Below are 19076 nucleotides of genomic sequence, written 5' to 3' on the forward strand. Positions count from 1 at the left end.
TATTACATGAACTGCTAGCAAGCTCTGGTACAGTATACTGAGTTGACAATGTTTTGCAACACCCTGTATTGAAAGTTTTATCAGTATATAAAAAAGCATATAACATATGCTAACAGCCCCCCCATCATATACCCCCCCCCCCCAAGTATATGCTTGCGTACGTATATGAATGCATATAAAAAAGCATTCATGAAGTGACTTATTATGTTGGAAATAGTGTGTATATAGTACAGTATAACTATTCCATAATGTTGCCAACCAAAAACTATACCATCATATCAATATGCACTCAAAACTATTATCATCATAAAGAATAGAGTAAATTTTAAAAAGTAAAATAAACAGTATCTGCAATATTGAATTTCTAAATAACTTAAAAATTCCCAAGGAGAATATACTAGTCAACTAATGAGTGTACTCAACTAGCAAAAGCTCTGCTGTTAAACACATTTGCAAAACACACTATGCATGAGACATGCATGAGATACATGCATGGTATATGCATTGTGCAAGGACATGGAGTGAGGGAGGCAGACCCACTCACAGCACAGTCTGTCCAGTACGTGTGGAAGATAGGTTGGCCCAGGATGGTACGGGGTGCATCTTTACCCAGGCACTCCTCTGAGAACGGAACAAAATCTACCTCGACGTGGACACACCTGTGGGCAAGAGATTATCTGAAAATGCTTCCCAGAGGCTACAGTATATGAATTTATTCTGTGCATACACACATTTCCAGCATATAGAAACTCATGGCACACCAATGAATCAAAATGCACTTACAGAGCATATGTATCTACACTCCCAGATTATATTTTGAAGGAGCAACAGACGCAAAGTTCTATGTCAGCACCATGATGTCACAAAATTTAAAGGTAAAGAACATAAATATTGTAGAAGACACAGAAAATAGTTGCAAGTTGAGAGGAGTAATGAAACGATAGATCAGCAATTATATATCACGACACCTCAAAATTTAAATGTTACTTCATACATTAAAACTACAAATATAAGTTCAAAATAATTACTAACTATTTATATGTTTGAGATGTTAATTTCCAGAATGTGTATTAAATTACTTGTATAGTAACTCATGAGGAAGGCCTAATTGAAGAATAATTTATGCAACAATGAATTTATTCTCTAAGTTACATTGAAGGTAGAAGAAAGTGATTGTAGCAAGATGTGGGATGCTCTGGACCAAGATTCATCAAGCAACCACTTACGAAACATGTAAATTTTCCTTAATAGTAGTGACAGGAGTTTCAATGTTGGTAGCATCGAGGTTTATGGCCAAACATGGAATGTGGCGGACAGAAAGATTAGGATTTTGTCGATTCCTGATACCATTTTGTATGTAGTGATGATATAACCTTTTTCGTCTATCTTCTAGCTTAGACATATTTAACACCTCTAGCCACTCATATTTCTTGTTTTTAGTTCTGGAAGTCATTTAGTTGCATGTCTTTACATCTTTTCCAGTTTACTGATGTGCTACTTGAGATATGGACACCATACAACTGCTGCATACTTTAATTTTGGTCTCACAAAGATTGTGAACACTTTCTTTAACGCTTAAGTTGCACAACACATCATATGATGGGTTGAGTGACTTGCTATAAATTGGGCATCACATCATATGATGTATTGGAGTACTACGCAAGATTTAAACAGCCCGCGGATACACAGGGTTCACCACACCTTCATCAGGGCTCTTGTAAACAGACGCCATTTAAAAAAAAATCATGGGCCAAATTCCTGGGTGTGAGGGGCCTCAGTATTGAGTGAGCCACCAAGCCTGATGCACGCAGCATGAGTTCACAGCACTGCTGTTCAGCTTGTGACCACAGCATCGTCTAAAAATGCAATAATATACATGTTCATGCTATTATTTAGCGATGATATTATTACAGCAGACCCCTGACTGTGATAAAAATGACCAGGATTCTGATAATAGCAGGATTGTTGTGATAATTAGTGCTGTAGTGGGAGGAGTAATCTTGGTGGGGCAGGAGGTAGCATTGTCTGCTGACTGTGTGACCACCTTTTACTGTCTGGACTCACTATACCAGCTTAGTTGTTCGCTATGGTAAACAAAACATGCAGATACTTGTATATAACGTCTGTATATAAAAGCAATAACAGTATGGTGGGAGGAGAATGGTGGCGAGTCAGGTGAGGTGAGGGAGGCAGTGGCTGCCACTGCCACTCAGCATACCAACTTAGTGGTTCGTTATGGTGAACACGAATGTAGATACTTATATATAACGTGTATATACAGTGTAATAACAGCAAAAGGAGTGTGGGGGAGAAGCCATTTTGGTGATGGATGTGGCAACATCTGCATGATTTGTCATGTTGGTAAGGGTGGCCACTATGCTCTTTGGGCATTATACCGGCTTAGTTAAACAGTTATGGTGAACAAAACATGTAGATACTTATATATAATGTCTGTAAATAGGTTAATAACACCACAAACAGTATTGTTGGGGTGAAATTTTAGTGTGTCTGACCTTGAATGTGTGAGGGAAGCAGCCGCCACCTGATTGTGTGTAGCGACGTCTCTTAGTGCCTGAACTAACTACTGTACACACTCAATTATCCGGAATTCGAATATCCGGAAAACACCCTTATACGGCCAAAATCGTGACCAGATAAAGTTATCTCAATATCTGGCCAAAATGTCTGTAGGAGCCGGAAAATCGGGTGTTCGACAGGATAAAAAATCTGGGCCAGTTAACTTGCTGCCGATTTTACAATATCCGGACAGTCAGCCGGACAAGTCGTGAATTGTCCGGATACGAAAGCCAGGCGGCGGGTTGTACCGCATTAATCCTGTACGGCTGTGGCTCTAGGCGCATGGTGTAGGAGGGGGTGGGGTGGGTGGGTGGTGTCGGGAGAGAGAGGGGGAGCATTAGGAGGGACCACCTGGGGGATAAGGGGAATGTGGAGGGGCCTATACACTACAATACAGAAATTACCATTAATTTTAGAACAATTCATCATAGCCAAAAACAAAAGAAATACTAATAATTATGTAATAACAAATATATAAGTTTCCTTAGAAAATATTGTGAGTTTTTTCCTCCTGGCGGCCTACATAAGGTGCCTCCTCCCTGCCCCAAGAGGACCCGTCCAGGCCTGGTCAAGCCATGTGCTCCCGTCCCTCGTGTTATACCACAGTGCCACGCCATTAGTTAAATATTTTTTTTAAATAACGTTTTTATTTTCATAGTAACTTTGAACATTTTTGGCCAAGACTATGTCTGGTAGCAGCCTCAATTGTTCTGGAGGTGTTAAGAGGAAGAAGGTTATCCTAACAATTAAAGACAAGTTACGTGTTATACAACTTTGTGAAAATGGCCGGTCAACTTCAAGTGAAGTGAAGCCTGAGGCGAACCAAAGAGCTGATCATACAACAGGCCAATGAACACAGAAGGAAGGAAGGAATTATCAAGGGAAAGCAGCAAGCCATTATGACTATATAGCACTGGGAAGGGGTCAGGATAAGGATTTGGGATGGGACGGGGGAAGGAATGGTGCCCCAACCACCTGGACGGTAGGGGATTGAACGCCGATCTGCATGAAGCGAGACCATCGCTCTACCGTCTAGCCCAACACAGAAGGCAATTTAAACTTGATTCTTATATGATAAGAAATTCAAGCCAAGCCCCTTCAACCAGTCAGGCCTCACAGGCAACCCAAATGCCTTCAACCAGTGAGGCTTCAGCAGCTGGCAGTCAAAACTAACATTGCTTAATGAACTGTACAGTAATTTTAAGTGTTAATTTTAGTGTTGTATTAGTATAGATTACGTAAATTGTCAAGAATTCTTAACTTCAAGATGTGTGGCATCAATCAAGAAGACGAACAACAACAAGGTAAGTTGAGGTTTATAGTTGAATATTTAATAATTATATGCGGCAAGGCAATTCAAATTATGTTGTTTGTAGTGTAAAAATAGTTGGAAATGGTCACTTTTGGACTCGGAGGTGAAAAATTACTATTATCCGGAACATGTGGTTATCCAGCTGGGGGTCCTTCCCATATAGTCTGGATAATCGAGTGGAGACAGTATATCAATTTAGTTGTACAGTTGTGGTGAACAAAACATGTAGATACTTACATATAACGTCTGTATATAGTGAATAAAAGCCAAAACAGTATTGTGGGAGGAGAATGTGGGTGAGTCAGGTGAGTTGATTGAGGGAGGAAGTAGCAGCCAGATGCGGGCTGCCACTGGCTGCTAAAACGCAAAGAGTTTTTACCAGGAATTCTTCAAAGTCGTTTCCTTTACTTCACTTCAAACCTTGGCCCAGTTATAGATGGCTTCCTTGACTGTATAGTTCTTCAAATTCTCAAGTTTTTTTTAGCCGTTATCCACACTGAGTTCAACATCTTCCGGAAGAGGCAAAACCACCAAAACTTCGTTGAGCATCTTTTTGGTGTACAACCTCTTTGTGGCACAGGTAACTCCCTGATCCATAGGCTGGATAAGAGAGGTTGTATCAGGAGGAGGTGCCATACACGTTATCTTGCCATCACGTGAGGTTAACGTGTCAATTCTGGGGTGGGCAGGCGCATTATCAAGCAGCAGCAAAACCCTTACTTCGCTTGGCCTAATTTTGAGTTTCTTAACTTGATAGTCACGAACTTCCCTGCAGAACACATCATGAAACCAGGAAAGAAAGATATCCTGTGTAAACCATGCATTCTTTGAGTTATAATACAGTATTTCACTGGCAGTCTGTCCAAGCAATGTTGCAAGGCTCTTGGTTTCTTTGATTTGCCAACAATTGTACACGTGATTTTGTCTGTGTCGTCGGCATTTGCACACATCATTGCCGACAGACTGTCCTTGTTAATCTTACGGCCTGGCACACAACCCTCACTCCTCATAGCTAGAGTTTTTTCTGGTAAACTCCTCCAATACAGCCCAGTTTCATCTGCATTATAAATTTGATAAGAATATAAATTATTTGACAAAATGTATGTGCTTAATTTGTGTTTAAATGGTTCTACACTGCTTGTATCTGCACTCAATTTTTCACCGGCAATTTTCCTCTTCACAATATTGTGCCTCCCTTTGAACCTTGCAACCCACCCTTCACTAGCTTGGAAATCCTCTATTCCAAGGCTTGCTGCAAACTTGCTTGCAGCATTTTGTATTTCTGGGCTGCGAATTGTCACACCAGCTGTGTGGTGCTGAGCAAACCATTTGTACACAGCCTCAGCCAACTGTACATGCGTCGAAGTTTTCAAAGTTTTTCTACCACACCCCTCGGCTAGTGCTTGCACCTTTTCTCTCACTGGTTGAAATGTATTTCAGATATTTATTTTTTTGTTTCTTTATATCAGAAACTGTACTAGTGCCTATATTAAATTCCTTGGCAACACTAAGTTGACCGGCCATTTTCACAAAGTTGTATAACACGTACCTTGTCCTTAATTGTTAGGATAACCTTCTTCCTCTTAACACCTCCAGAACAATTGAGGCTGCTACCAGACATAGTCTTGGCCAAAAATGTTCAAAGTTACTATGAAAATAAAAAAGTTATTTAAAAAAGTATTTCACTAATGGCGCGGCACTATGGTATAACACGAGGGACGAGAGCACATGGCTTGACCAGGCCTGGACGGGTCTACTTGGGGCAGGAAAGGCACATTACGTAGGCCGTCTGGAGGAAAAAAAATCACAATATTTTTTTAAGGAAACTTCAGCCTGTGCAAATTGTTTTTAGGAAACTTGTACTGTATAGTATTTTTTATTACATTTTATTACACTAGTATTTCTTTTGTTTTTGGCTATGATGAATTGTTCTATAATTAATGGTAATTCCTGTACTGTAGTGTATAGGCCGTTCCACATCCCCCTTATCCCCCAGGTGGTCCCTCCTAATGCTCCCCTCTCTCCCGACACCACCCACCCACCCCACCCCCTCCTACACCATGCGCTTAGAGCCCCAGCCGTACAGAATTAATATGGTACGGCCTGCGGTCTGGCTTTCGTATCCAGACAATTTACTGCTTGTCCGGCTGACTGTCTGGATAGTGCAACATTGCCAGCAAGTTAATCGGCCCAGATTTTTTATCCGGTCAAACACCCGATTTTCCGGCTCCTATGGACATTTTGGCCGGATATCGAGATAACTTTATCCGGTCACGATTTTGGACATATAAGGGCATTTTCCGGATATTCGAATCCCGGATAATCGAGTGTCTACAGCATACTTTAATTTTGGTCTCACAAAGATTGTGAACACTTTCTTAAATATTTCATCATCTACGTATTTAGAAAAAAATTGAAGTAGCAAAGGCTACTCGCACAATGTTCTTTATGTGGTTATCAGATGACAGTTTTCTATCTAGGATCACCCCAAGATCTCCTTTATCAGAGTTCTTTACAGTCTTTTCACATAATTTCTGTTGTGTGGCCAATTTTCTCTTATTCCACATTCCTCAGCATGGCATTTATTCACATTAAATTCCCTCAGATAAGTTGTTCCATTCATATATTTTGTCCAGGTCATCTTCAAGGGCTTGACAATCATCAAAGTTTCTTATCTTCGCTAGTCATTTGCCATCATCAGCAAAGATGTTTCATATACAGTAGTTCTGTATTTCTTGGTAGATTGTTCATAGACAATGAATATTGCTATTGCAAGAAATGAACCCCCGGTGGAACACCACTTATAACATTTCTCTGATACACAACTTGTAACATTTCTCCAATTCAATTTCCTTGATTTCTTTCTTTATTATGAGCCCTATACCCATCCTGTGAGTGGTGGTGAAAAGGGTTACAGAGGCACATAATGGGTTACACAATTGTTAATGTTACATACACATGTACATACATACATACATACATACATACATACATACATACATACATACATACATACATACATATACATGTACAATATACAGTATATCCATGTACACAAATACATATACATATCAATAATCATTTTATATCACAAGTGATTCCACAAGATGCTTACAAGTCTCTCCAGTCTGAAACATTACCTCTGATTACTGGCCTCATTTTTGTCCATGACAGAAGTTTCCCTGTCACCCTTCCAATATATTCCAATTTCCTAAACTACTACTTATGTGGAACTGTTGAAAGCCTATTTTAGGTCCAAATAAATGCAGTCAAACCAACCATCTCTTTCCTGTAAAATCTCTGTGGCTCTATCATAGAGACTAAGTAGATTTGTTACATAGGATCTTCCTGTTCAAAAATAATATTGTCTGTTATATAATTTCTCTTCGAGTGTTTTACCCAGTTGGTTTTAATTATTTTTTGTAGTGTTTTGACTACCATGGTTGTCAACAATACAGATCTATAATTAAGAAGGTCTTCTTTGTTACCACTTTTATAAATTTTATGAATGTTTGCCTTTTCTATTTATCTGGCAAGACTCCTGTACACGAAGACGCCTGAAAAATCAATTGAAGTAGAGCGATCACCTCAAATGAGTATTCTCTCAGAACTCAGGATGATACTTCATTTAGGCCAGCTGCTTTGTTCCAACTTAACTTCTTAAGCTTTTTTTTCAACTTCATTTTGAGATATCTCTGAGTACTCTATGTTATTCTTTGAAATTCGTATCGTGTCTGGCTCTATGGAAACTTCATTTTGTAATGTTATGGTAATCTCCTTCTTAGGCAAGGAGATCCTGCCTATTCCTTTACCGCCTATTCAACAACGAATCTGCATACTCAAGTGTAAGAAATTAACATCAAGAACAACAACAATACGTGCTCAAAGCTCTCCGTGTCTAGACAGATACCACTCCTCTCTACCCTCTAGTACCCATGACCCCTGCACAGCTGGACGTCTGGAGGCCCAACTACACTCACCAGCCTAACTGCTTGTTTGAGACTGCTGGCTGGCAATTACCTGCACACCAGCACTACCTATAACTGGACCTGATCGTGTACATATATAAGAAGCTCACCAACAGCCAGAGTCAGAATACTCCTCAGTGCTCCAAGCTGCACATCTACTCTCACTCCCCTGGGTGTCGGTAGACTCACGCACCTTATGTATATAGTGTTTTATTTGCACCTTTGATTTTGCTAATTACGTAACTGTCACTTGTTTGTTTCTTTTTGCATTTTATGCTGTGTATTGCCAAGTTTGCATATGGGAATCGTTTTATTAAATATTAAGTCATTTTTGTTACGTTAAGGTTTAGGTTTTTTCATTCTTTATACTTTACCTGCAATTTTTATGCCGTAAAGAGATTTGGCAGCAAAAGCAGTTTTATTTACTTTTTTTATTTTTTTTTATTTAATGTTATTGACATTCCACTAGCCAGAATACCCACTGCTCTATTCATCCACTTTTCCATAACAGTACAAATATACTTTAGAACTGTTCGCTTAGCATGTCACACATTTCACACTTTTCATTCTCCATGAATGTGTTGAGGGAGTGTATCCAGACATGGTATACTGCAGGCTAAGAGGTTAGATGACATAAGAGCAGGTGTCTAAGTGTTACCAGCATCTGAGACTAGCCAAACGTGGCAGGTGATGTGTTAGTGATGGGATGCCACAAAGCATAAACAGGTTTTTGATGGTTTTTGGTTTTCCTTTTCTCTTAATGATACACATAGTTGTATCAAGTGTTCTTAAGGTAACCATTTGTAGCTAATACGTAGTTAGGCTAACAAAAAATAAAGTTCCCATGTCCTATTTTGCTAAAGTGAGGAACACCATTGGAATAAAACATTCTGTTATACAAATTATTACATGTTCTATACAGTACTTTATTTTTAAAGAAAAATATGGTAATAATGAAAATTATGGTAAAAACAAGGGATTTGCTACACAGACTATTTGTTATAAAATTAGAACACACATATATGATATGTACTGTACTGTATGTCAGTACTGTATATGCAAAAATTATTTATACCTCAAACAAAAGCATCTCTTAGTTAACATGGGAACAAAGTTAGACACTTGCTTAGATTTCCTTAACAGACTCACTTTTTCTCATGGAGCATTCCAGTACGTATAAACAGAGTAGTACAATATATGTATAAATATGCAATATGCAATATATGAACTGATCTGGAAGACCAATCATAAGAGTGCCTCCACTTTGCACTCACCTGGAATGTCAGTTATATGAACACCTGAACTTCACACGTATATGAATGGTCAGCCGTAAGAATACCTTTTAATCCAAATTCACCCGGAATGTCAGCACTCAGTTGGAGCATTTACTATAAGAATAACTACATTCTACACTCACCTGGAGGGTCGGCCATAAGAACGCCTCCACTCCACATTTTCTTGAGGAAGACCAGTCGCCAGCCCTGCCTGCAACCCGTTGAACACATTGTTGTCCCCTGCATCTGGAGAATCCAAGTAAACCACACAATAACTTAATTCTTTGCATGATGCTTTTATAAATGTTTAATTATTTCTATAAGAAAAATGTGGGGTTTGAGGAATATTGTTGCACAATGGATGTGCATCACTTAAAACACTTTAGGATTTGGCCAGTAACTGGATGGGTAACCATGTGGATAACCTTGTCCTTAGGTAGGGAAGGGGGGCTGTGATAGGCTTGAATAGGATTCCTGTCCTGTCAATAATGAAAAACCAAACTTTGTGGATGACATTATAAATTTCAATTTTTTTTATTTTAATTATATTTTTGTTTTAAATATACAGTATACCAGAGTTTTTACATTCTTGTACAGCCACTAGCATGCATAGCATTTCAGGCAGGTCCTTAATCCTAATTTTTTCCACAGAATACGATCCGCCAAATCATTTAACAACTAGGTACCCATTCACTGGTGGGTGAACAGAGGTTACAGTTAAGGATTGGCACCCAGTCAATCCTCTCCATCCAGGATATGAACCCAAGCCAAATGCTTGCCAAGCACCAGGCGAGTGTTTTGCCACTGCACCATGGGAACTTCGGTACAATCTTATCCCCATGACTGAATTTTGTTCACAATCAGGTACAGGTATAATATTAATAAGTACATATATGGTATATGTCAGACAGAATTGAAGATATATCATATATATAATATACAGTACAAATCACACTATTCATTTTATTCTCATATTTACAGTATTCATACTTTAAAGTATTAAATTATCCACTTGATTTAACGACCTAATTTGGGGCTGTACCCAGGTCGTTATTTCCGGGGCTCCGGTATTTCCAAAGTTATTGAAGTGTCGGTAATATTTTGAGTAACATTCAAGTAAGATATATTTTATACAGTGATACCTCGGAATACGAGTGTCCCTGTATACGAGTTTTTCGGAATACGAGCCGGATTTCCTCGGAAAATGTGCCTCGGAGGGCGAGGGTTACCTCGGAACACGAGTTCGTTGATATGCGTACAGGCCGACCTAGCGTGTGGTGGTATGGCGATCGTCGCCCCTCCGCCCCTCAGTTTACCAGTGCCTCACACCCAGTGAATATCTCACGTCAATTCTTCATCCGGATTTTGAGTGTTTTGTTGGATTTTTGGTCATTTGATCATAAAAGTTGTTATTATATATCTCACTATGGGTCCCAAGAAAGCCAGTGGTAAGGATCAAGGCAAGAAAGCCCATGTGAAGATGACAATAGAGGAGAAACAAGAGATCATTCGGAAGCATGAAAATGGTACACGTGTTATTGAACTTTGTAGGCAGTACAACAAAGCCACATCAACAATATGCACTATACTTAAGAAGAAAAATGAGATTATGAGTGCTAAAGTGGCAAAAGGCGTAAGAACAATGACGAAACAAAGACCCCAAATACTTGAAGAAGTGGAAAAGTTGTTATTAATTTGGATACACAACAAGGAATTAAGGGGTGGTAGTGTTTCGGAGGCAATCATTTGTGAGAAAGCCAGGTTATTGCACGAAGACCTTATAAAGAAAACCCCTGGAACGAGTGATGCAGATACGAAAGAGTTTAAGGCAAGCAGGGGGCTGGTTTGAAAAATTTAGAAAAAGAAGTGGTATCCATAGTGTTGCGAGGCATGGGGAGGTTACCAGCTCAGACAAACCAGCCGCTGAACGATTTATTGACGAATTTAACCCTTAAAGTGTGCATCACGTCATATGACGTGTTGGACGTTGTTCCAGTCAACTGCGCATCACGTCATATGATGTGTTGGAGTACTATGCATGATTTAAACGGCCCGCGGATACACGGGGTTCACCACACCTTTATCAGGGCTCTTGTAAACAGACGCCATTTTTTTTAAAAATCGTGGGCCAAACTCTCAGGTGTTATTGGCCTCAGTATTGAGTGAGCGACCAAGCCTGACGCACGCAGCATGAGCTAACAGCACTGCTGTTCAGCTTGTGACCACAGCATCGCCTAAAAATGCCAAAATATACCTGTTCATGCTATTATGTAGTGATGATATTATTACAGAAGACCCCTGACTGATAAAACTGACCAGGGTTCTGATAATAGCAAGATTGTGGTGATATTTAGCGCTGTGCTCCATGGAGGGAGGAGTAATGCTGTGAGAGGGAGGGTGGTGGCGATGTCTTCGTAAGATAGGATTTTAACCATAAAAGTAATCTTCCCTGTACGCCTAAACGCGCAAGCTTTGTGAGGAGGCAAGTATGAGGAATGCTATCAAAAGCTCCTTTGAGGTCTAAGTAGAGAACAATACAAAATTTGCTGCTTCTGAGGGAGGTGCGGATTTCATGTTCAAGGCAAAGTATTTGATCGAGTGTGGAGCATTGCGGTCGAAATCCAGCTTGGGGTGACGGTATAATATTATTATATTCTAGGTACCATTGGAGGCGAGTATGTACTAGTCTTTCCATGACTTTACCGAGACATGATAGTAGGGAAATAGGTCTATATGACGCAGGTTGGGATGGGTCTTTTCCTGGTTTAAGGAACGGAAGAATAATACTGGTCTGCCATTGTGAGGGAATATTTCCGTGAGTCCAGCATAGGTTGTAATAGTTTAGGAGAGTACTATGTGCAGTTAATGGGAGATGTTTAATGAGTTCATATGGAATTCCATCCTCTCCAGGTGCCTTGCCAAGAGGTAGGCAGGTTAAGGCTAATTGTAGCTCGCTTAAGGTGTATATGTTGTCGACGCCGGGCATGGGTAGCAGTATAGCACGGTCAATTTCTTGTCTGCGGGGGAGTTCTTGGGCATGAAAGAAGGGTGTTGAGAGGGTAACTTTAAGACATTCAGCAAGAACATTTGCACACTCCTGAGGTGTTTGACAGAGTGAACTGTTGATCATCAGGGGGAACGAAGGGAATGTTGGGCGACCTTTAATGCTGTTAAATGTAGCCCAGACTTTTGAATGTGGCGTAGTGGGTGTGAGGCTATCACAAAATTTTGCCCATGATGCTCGCTTTGCTGACAGTATGGTTTTTTTGGCTTCTGCTGTAGCCCGCCGGAGATTAACCCAGTTCTGTAGGGAGGGTTGACGTCTTTGTTTTTGTATGGCTCGTCGGCGTAAACCGTAAACTGTTCGTGCACATTCCGCGTTCCACCATGGTTTAAGTGGTTTGTTGGACCTATGTCCTGAAGTTTTCTTGAGCATTTGGGTGGCTGCAGAATTTATGGCCGAGGTGATTGTGGACAGTCGCGTGTTGGGGTCTACATCGTCTGTATCTGGGAGACAGACAGTATCAGCCCATTTTTTCTTATCTAGTTTCTTAATGTTCCACTTGGGGAGATTTAGGGGGTGGGTTGGTGGCTGAAAGTTAGTAAATTTTATAATGAGGGGTTTGTGGTCACTTCCAATATCTGGTCCAGTATGAAACTGTAGTTCTTGTTGAAAGTGTGCAGAGCCAAAGCAGATGTCCAATGAGGCTTCATAATTGGTTCTGTAGTTAAAGTAGGTTGCAAGGTAGGGCGGCGAAAGAAGAATATATGGTGTAGTGTCTAAGTAGTTATATAAATCGGTGCCTGCAGTATTTGGGTACCTCTACTCCATGTGGGGTGGTTTGTATTGAGATCACCTGTAACAATGATCGGTTGCCGTAATTGGTTTAGATAGAATTCTAGTTCATTTAAATTTATTGTGCCACCAAGGTTGTATATACCCAGAAAGGATATGTGTGTACCATTGTAGGGTATTAGGCATGCTAAAATTTCTAGCTTACCATTTACAAAATGTGTAAGCGTTACAGGTTTACATGTCATGTTACTCCGTGTTAGGAGGAAAATACCACCACCCATACGGTTTGGTCTGTCCAGTCTCTGCATCTGAAAGTTTTTAAAAATAGGATTTTGTTTAGAGGTGAGCCAGGATTCAGTTATGAAAGCTAAGTCCAGTTTGGATGAGTAAAGGAATTGTTTAAGTTCTGTGAGAGATGTTTTAATGCTTTTTGCGTTCCAAGTCATGAATGTTAGGGGAGCCATTTAGGATGTGTGGGTTATGGATGTGTCTGTTTTCCTTGGCATGCCAGTAGTAGTACGTGTTGGATACCTAGATGTGGATGTGGGCTCAACACCTTTCATGTTTGTACTGTAGTCACAGATTGCATTCGGCTTGTTGACAGTTACCTGTTTCACTGAGGATGTTCCATCACGATTCCGTACTCGTTTTCTACGTTCAACTTGTTGTGTATCTGCATTGCGGCAAGTTGTTATCAGTGAAACAATTCGGTAATCTTTCAACAAAATTATGAAAGTATTGTCCTTGCATTTGAATAAAGTTTTATTTACCGGCACTTTACCCTTTGCTTGCATCTGAAGGGTTTTAGGTGCACCATGCTGCATTCTGATGGCACCACAGGTGTAACCCCTACTTCAAGCAGCAATTCACTCAACCGAACCGAATTATAATAGTTGTCCATATATAAATGGTAACCTTGGTTCTTCAGTGGTTCAATCAAGCCCATTACGGTTTTAATCGTCGTTTTCCCAATTCCTGAATAAATTTCAAAATATAAAATGTAGCCAGTCTTGGATTCAGCTAGCATGTATTTATTCCATATTTATCAGGTTTAATGGGATTATAGGTCTTGAAAGATAGACGGCCATGCCATGCCATTGTCCCTTCATTCAAGCTAAAAATTTTCTGGGAAATGTATAATGTCTCGAATCTATTTATGAGATATTGCATGAATGAGCGAATTTTGATAAGTCTGTCAACTTTTTGGCCTTGTGGTATGGACTTATTGTTATAAATATGAAAATACTTTCCAATCATTTCAAATCATTTACCAGTCATAAAGGTGTTGAAACAAGGTATGTGCCAGAATCTGCCTGTTTGCCAATACATTCTAAGTCTTGGCAACGGGCAAATACCTATCAAGATCGTCAGTCCCAAATATCTGGCAATGTCTTTCACTGTCACTGGTTCCGTCTCTTGTTTGTCGTTTTCCCAGTACGTGCCTTACTTTGGGAAGCATACAAATTAGTTTCATAAGCAATATATTTCAACAAGCTTTGAGTGAGAGCTACAGTAGTTGAATAAAACCCAAAGCAGTGGTAGGTAGAGGAAGAGTCAAGTCTGGTGTAGCTGTAAAACTGTCTATAAAGGGTGGAGTATTGTCACTACACCACCCTCCATCAGAATCTGTTGGTGGTGGGGTATGTGTGGTAAGTCTGGCTCTGGCACGAGCTCCAGTATTTCGCCATGCACGATTGGCAGTCTCGCTCTCAGACTCATCATTTCCATCACTACCAAAATCCTCCTCGGCCGTCTCTGTTTCAATACATTCACTACCTTCATCAGTGTCAGTCTCAATAACACTTTCCAAACTAGATAACTCCGACAAATCGTCAAATACAGCCTGAAACTTAGAGGGTGTTAGTCTCACTCGCTTGTACTTCTCTTATACACTACTTAGCTTCTCCTTTTCACGCCTTTCTTACGCAAATTTCTTCCTGGAAGGGCCTTGTTCATGATCACTATCCATCGTGAAGTAAGCGCAGATAGTTTCTAAAGCTGCAGTAAGAAATATAGCCACGGAAAACAGCCGAAATGTTCACACGTTTGAGACGCGAGGGGAGGCGACATCGGTCACAACAGTGGAGCGAAAACAATGTTCCTACAGCGTGTGCCGCGCCGCCTGGGTGCCACGAGGCCTAACAAGGAAAACGGGAAAACGTTGGCACGCAGTTTAAAACCGGTCCCAGAAAAATCGGATAAAAACCCGGATTTTGGGTAAATATTTTAATGAACGACGCAATGCTGTGTTGTTACCGGGAATGCGTCTACTAAAAAAACGATGCATTGCTGCGCCGTTACGGAGCGAAAGTGTTAAGCAGTTCCCTATTACTTTATGTGATGGAATGTGCATTCGGTGCATATTTAGGTACCCCCTATCATATGCAGCCTGTCCGCCTAAGGTTTCCCAACGTCAAGAAAACAGTCAATTTAAAGTATCTTGTTACGACCCTGGGTTCAATTTGGTACTCTGCAAAGGAACCCAGGATTGTAGCATCTCTGTTTACACATGTACAGGGACAATTCACTCAAGTATTTTAGTGATAGGCCCTGAATGTTTTGGATTGTGTGTGGGATTTTGGTTAAGTTATATTATAGTTTGTTAGGTTGGAGTTTAAGAAGACGTGAACTCCTATAACATCTTATATTCAAGAGAACTGTTCCTCAGTTTGGCAAAATGGCAGTTTATCGTTTCCTTGCCAGACATAAGAGCATTTTAGATGCTCAGAGTTTTAAGTACAATGTGTTAACATTCTGTTAACATATTGTAAGTTAGGATATACTTAGTAAGTTAGTAAGTTAGTTATACTTAGAACTGAATAGTGGCAAGTTAATACAGTATTGTATTGGAGGATAAGTAAATGTTACTGTACGATCAGTTAATGATTTAGGCAGCAAGCTGCATTGCGAGAAGTCGGTCTTCTCTAACTAACAACGGAGCAGTCTCCGTGGTGTAGTGGTAAGACACTCGCCTGGCGTTCCGCGAGCGCTATGTCATGGGTTCGTATCCTGGCCGGGGAGGATTTACTGGGCGCAATTCCTTAACTGTAGCCTCTGTTTAACGCAACAGTAAAATGTGTACTTGGATGAAAAAACGATTCTTCGCGGCAGGGGATCGTATTCCAGGGACCATAGGATTAAGGACTTGCCCGAAACGCTACGCGTACTAGTGGCTGTACAAGAATGTAACAACTCTTGTATATATCTCAAAAAAAAAAAAAAAAAAAAAAAAAAAAAAAAACTACACTCGGGACTGGTTGGACATTGTGCTGTGGGCTCTCTCTTTTTACCTCCTTCCATCTTTTTCTCTCCTCAATCTTTACTGTACAGGATAAGTGAATACCATTATTGAATGTGCCAGTTGATGTTCTAAGTGTAATTGTATCCTAGTTGATTATTTTGAGTTCCAGTGTTAAGTTGTCTGGGGCTGACTAGTGAACACGTGTTGCGTGTTACAGGAGATTAAGTTAAGTGGTGTGTGTTGTCCCTTAAGGAATGTAGACCTTACCTCTAGTTTGCTGTATGTAACTCTCGTCTCCTGCATATGTGGAGTCAGAGAGGTAACGCAAGATCGAGGTGGTAAGTTAGTTGTTGTTCAGTACTTGGGGGGGAGGGTTTAGGGTTAATAAATTATATTAAGGTACAGTAATTTAAAGCTGGAGTTCCAATCACTCTTAGTGTACTGGGGTTTAGGTGATCAATGCCAGATGACAGACCATATGTGGCAATAACTTATTTTTTTACTGGGAATTGTTTCCCTGGGAGTCAGGCCTTGCCTAACCCCATTGGGTGGAGCTCCCTTACCTTAAACATTGACCATGCAGAGCACCCACTTTCCTAACATGTCCTCTCCTAACCTACCAGAGGACCCAAAACAGAAAACGGGACAGTATGTCACTTTCATGAGCCGCTTCCGTTTTCTAGTACCGTATGACCATTTTTGGCCTTGTGTAACGCATACGAGCAAAAAGTGGCATACTTTGTAGGAGGACAGGTTGCATATGATGTGATGTGTAGCTGAAGGATTAGGTTGACAATTGAGATAAAGCTCTGAGAAATCCCACCTAAATATGAGAAATGAGGCATTTACTAGGGTGAAACTGGCCCTGAATGAAAATGTTTAAATTTTGGACTAGGAAGGAATCTAGTATAGCAACAATTTTGTTTTGCAATACCAGAAGTATTCCTGCAATATCAAATCCACACTAGTGTCCCAGAGAAGAATGCGAGTACAGTACTCTCATCAGTTAGTGGCCAACACATATGTGTCCTCTCATCACATATGTGATTGATAATGATAAAGTAATACAGTAGTGACTTGGTGTTATGCATGTAAGTCTTTGTTTTCAAGCACAGTCAAAGTACAGTACTCTTCTCCATGTATTAGCAGCAATTCTCATGAGCAATTTTTTTGCAAATAGGCTATTTATACATAAAAAAATTAATATGCAGGATACTTTAAATATCTCACCTGAGCAACATGTTGATTAAAAAAAAAAAAAAGCTTTACCACATATACTTACATTGATGGCATAAAATTGATTTTACATTACTTACAATACATAAACAATATAGCAATAATCTCATGTATGATTTTAATAGTTTAAAGAACTTGCAACCAACTTCAATTCTGCCCCAAACTACTTCATTGCTAACACTTCTAAAAGGAGCGAGAGCTTACAGGTGAGTATAGGACGTCTGCTCATGGTAAAGGTCGACTTCAGTACAAGTCTGCTCCTAACAGCAGTCTATATGAGGTTGCAGCAGCAGAAGAGGTGATGTATGTCTCATGGGCAGCTGCAGCAGCAGTGACAAGTGTCTCAGGGACAGCATCAGCAGCCTGACATTCGTTTCCGTCTGTAGTTCAAGATACAGTCACCTGCAGACTGACAACAACAAGTGTTCAAGGCGACAAACTGACAATAACAAGTGTTCAATGTAACAAACTGGAAGAGTGACAGGTGTTGTTGTGACACAGGACTGGAGGACGCCCCCAGCTGCTGACCCAGATGTAAACACAACCGTTCCTTCTCATACACCAAAATAATTATCACATTTTTACAATTTTAAGTTAAGCAAAATAAAATATAAGTTTATCTAAATTAAAAATGAATATGCATAAATGTTATTATATGTGACTTGTTATTTTATATTACATTATATTTTAAATAAAAAACAATTAGCACAATAAATTTTCCCAAATCTGAACAAACTAATCTAAAACTAAAATTAATTTAAAGTCATTACATATTTCAGTATTTACTTATATGTAAAATAAATATATCTAAATAATTATGGTAATTATTATCATAAGTACATTGACAGGGAATTTTTATGGGATTTTCATATTGGTGCGAGAGGGCGACCTTGGTATACCCGAACTTAGAATAGAATCCGGCCCCTGTGTATTATTATTTATTTATTTATTTTTTTTTGCAAACTTAAGCTTAAGTATAAACAGCAATGTGCTGCTACCCTATTCTATATGAAAGATTACACATTGTAGATCAAAAACTAGTTATAAGTTCATCTAATATTCCCATCTCACAGGATGGTTAGTCATACAGTACATGGAATCAGGGAAGAAAATACTGTAGCGAGTAATAAAATTTGACTAATAAAAACAAATAACAAATAGCATTTTATTTAGGAAAAGTACATACATAGATGCAGAGTTACAAACATACTGTTAGATTTATATATATATAAATAGAGCTAGTACATACAATACCTAAAGCCACTAATATTTATTTTTTTATTTATATATATATATATATATATATATATATATATATATATATATATATATATATATATATATATATATATATATATATATATATATATATATATATATATATATATATATATACAAGAAGGTACATTGGAATTGTGAGGATATATAGCATAGTAATTACATTCTTGTAAAGCCACTAGAACGCGCAGCGTTTCGGGCAGGTGCTTAATCTAAGAAACTTGTAAGTAGGTAAATACTTGGAAAATTTATAAAAATGATAACAGTTACATAGCATGAAAAAAATAAAAGATGAGAGAAAAATTGTAGGTATAACAAGGCTCATAGGTAGCACAGAATGATTGCAATGACAGCTTGAATGGTAGTTTAACAAAACTTAGCAGGCACAATACAG

General features: G+C 39.3%; 1 protein-coding gene across 1 annotated transcript in view; it reads right to left on the reverse strand.

The window, feature by feature from the left end:
• Positions 1–17952, reverse strand: part of SIDL (SIDL trafficking protein particle complex subunit 10) — a 126564-nt gene extending 108612 nt beyond the window's left edge. The window contains exons 1-3 of the mRNA XM_069300257.1: positions 17609–17952; positions 9275–9377; positions 545–659 (exon numbers count right to left, since the gene is read on the reverse strand). Of these exons, the coding sequence (XP_069156358.1) occupies positions 545–659; positions 9275–9377; positions 17609–17633 (243 nt within the window). The 5' untranslated portion in view covers positions 17634–17952. The remainder of the gene's footprint in view (positions 1–544; positions 660–9274; positions 9378–17608) is intronic.
• Positions 17953–19076: the final 1124 nt, after the last annotated feature.

Source organism: Procambarus clarkii, chromosome 43 (assembly GCF_040958095.1).
Source record: "Procambarus clarkii isolate CNS0578487 chromosome 43, FALCON_Pclarkii_2.0, whole genome shotgun sequence".
Classification (NCBI taxonomy): Eukaryota; Metazoa; Arthropoda; class Malacostraca; order Decapoda; family Cambaridae; genus Procambarus; species Procambarus clarkii.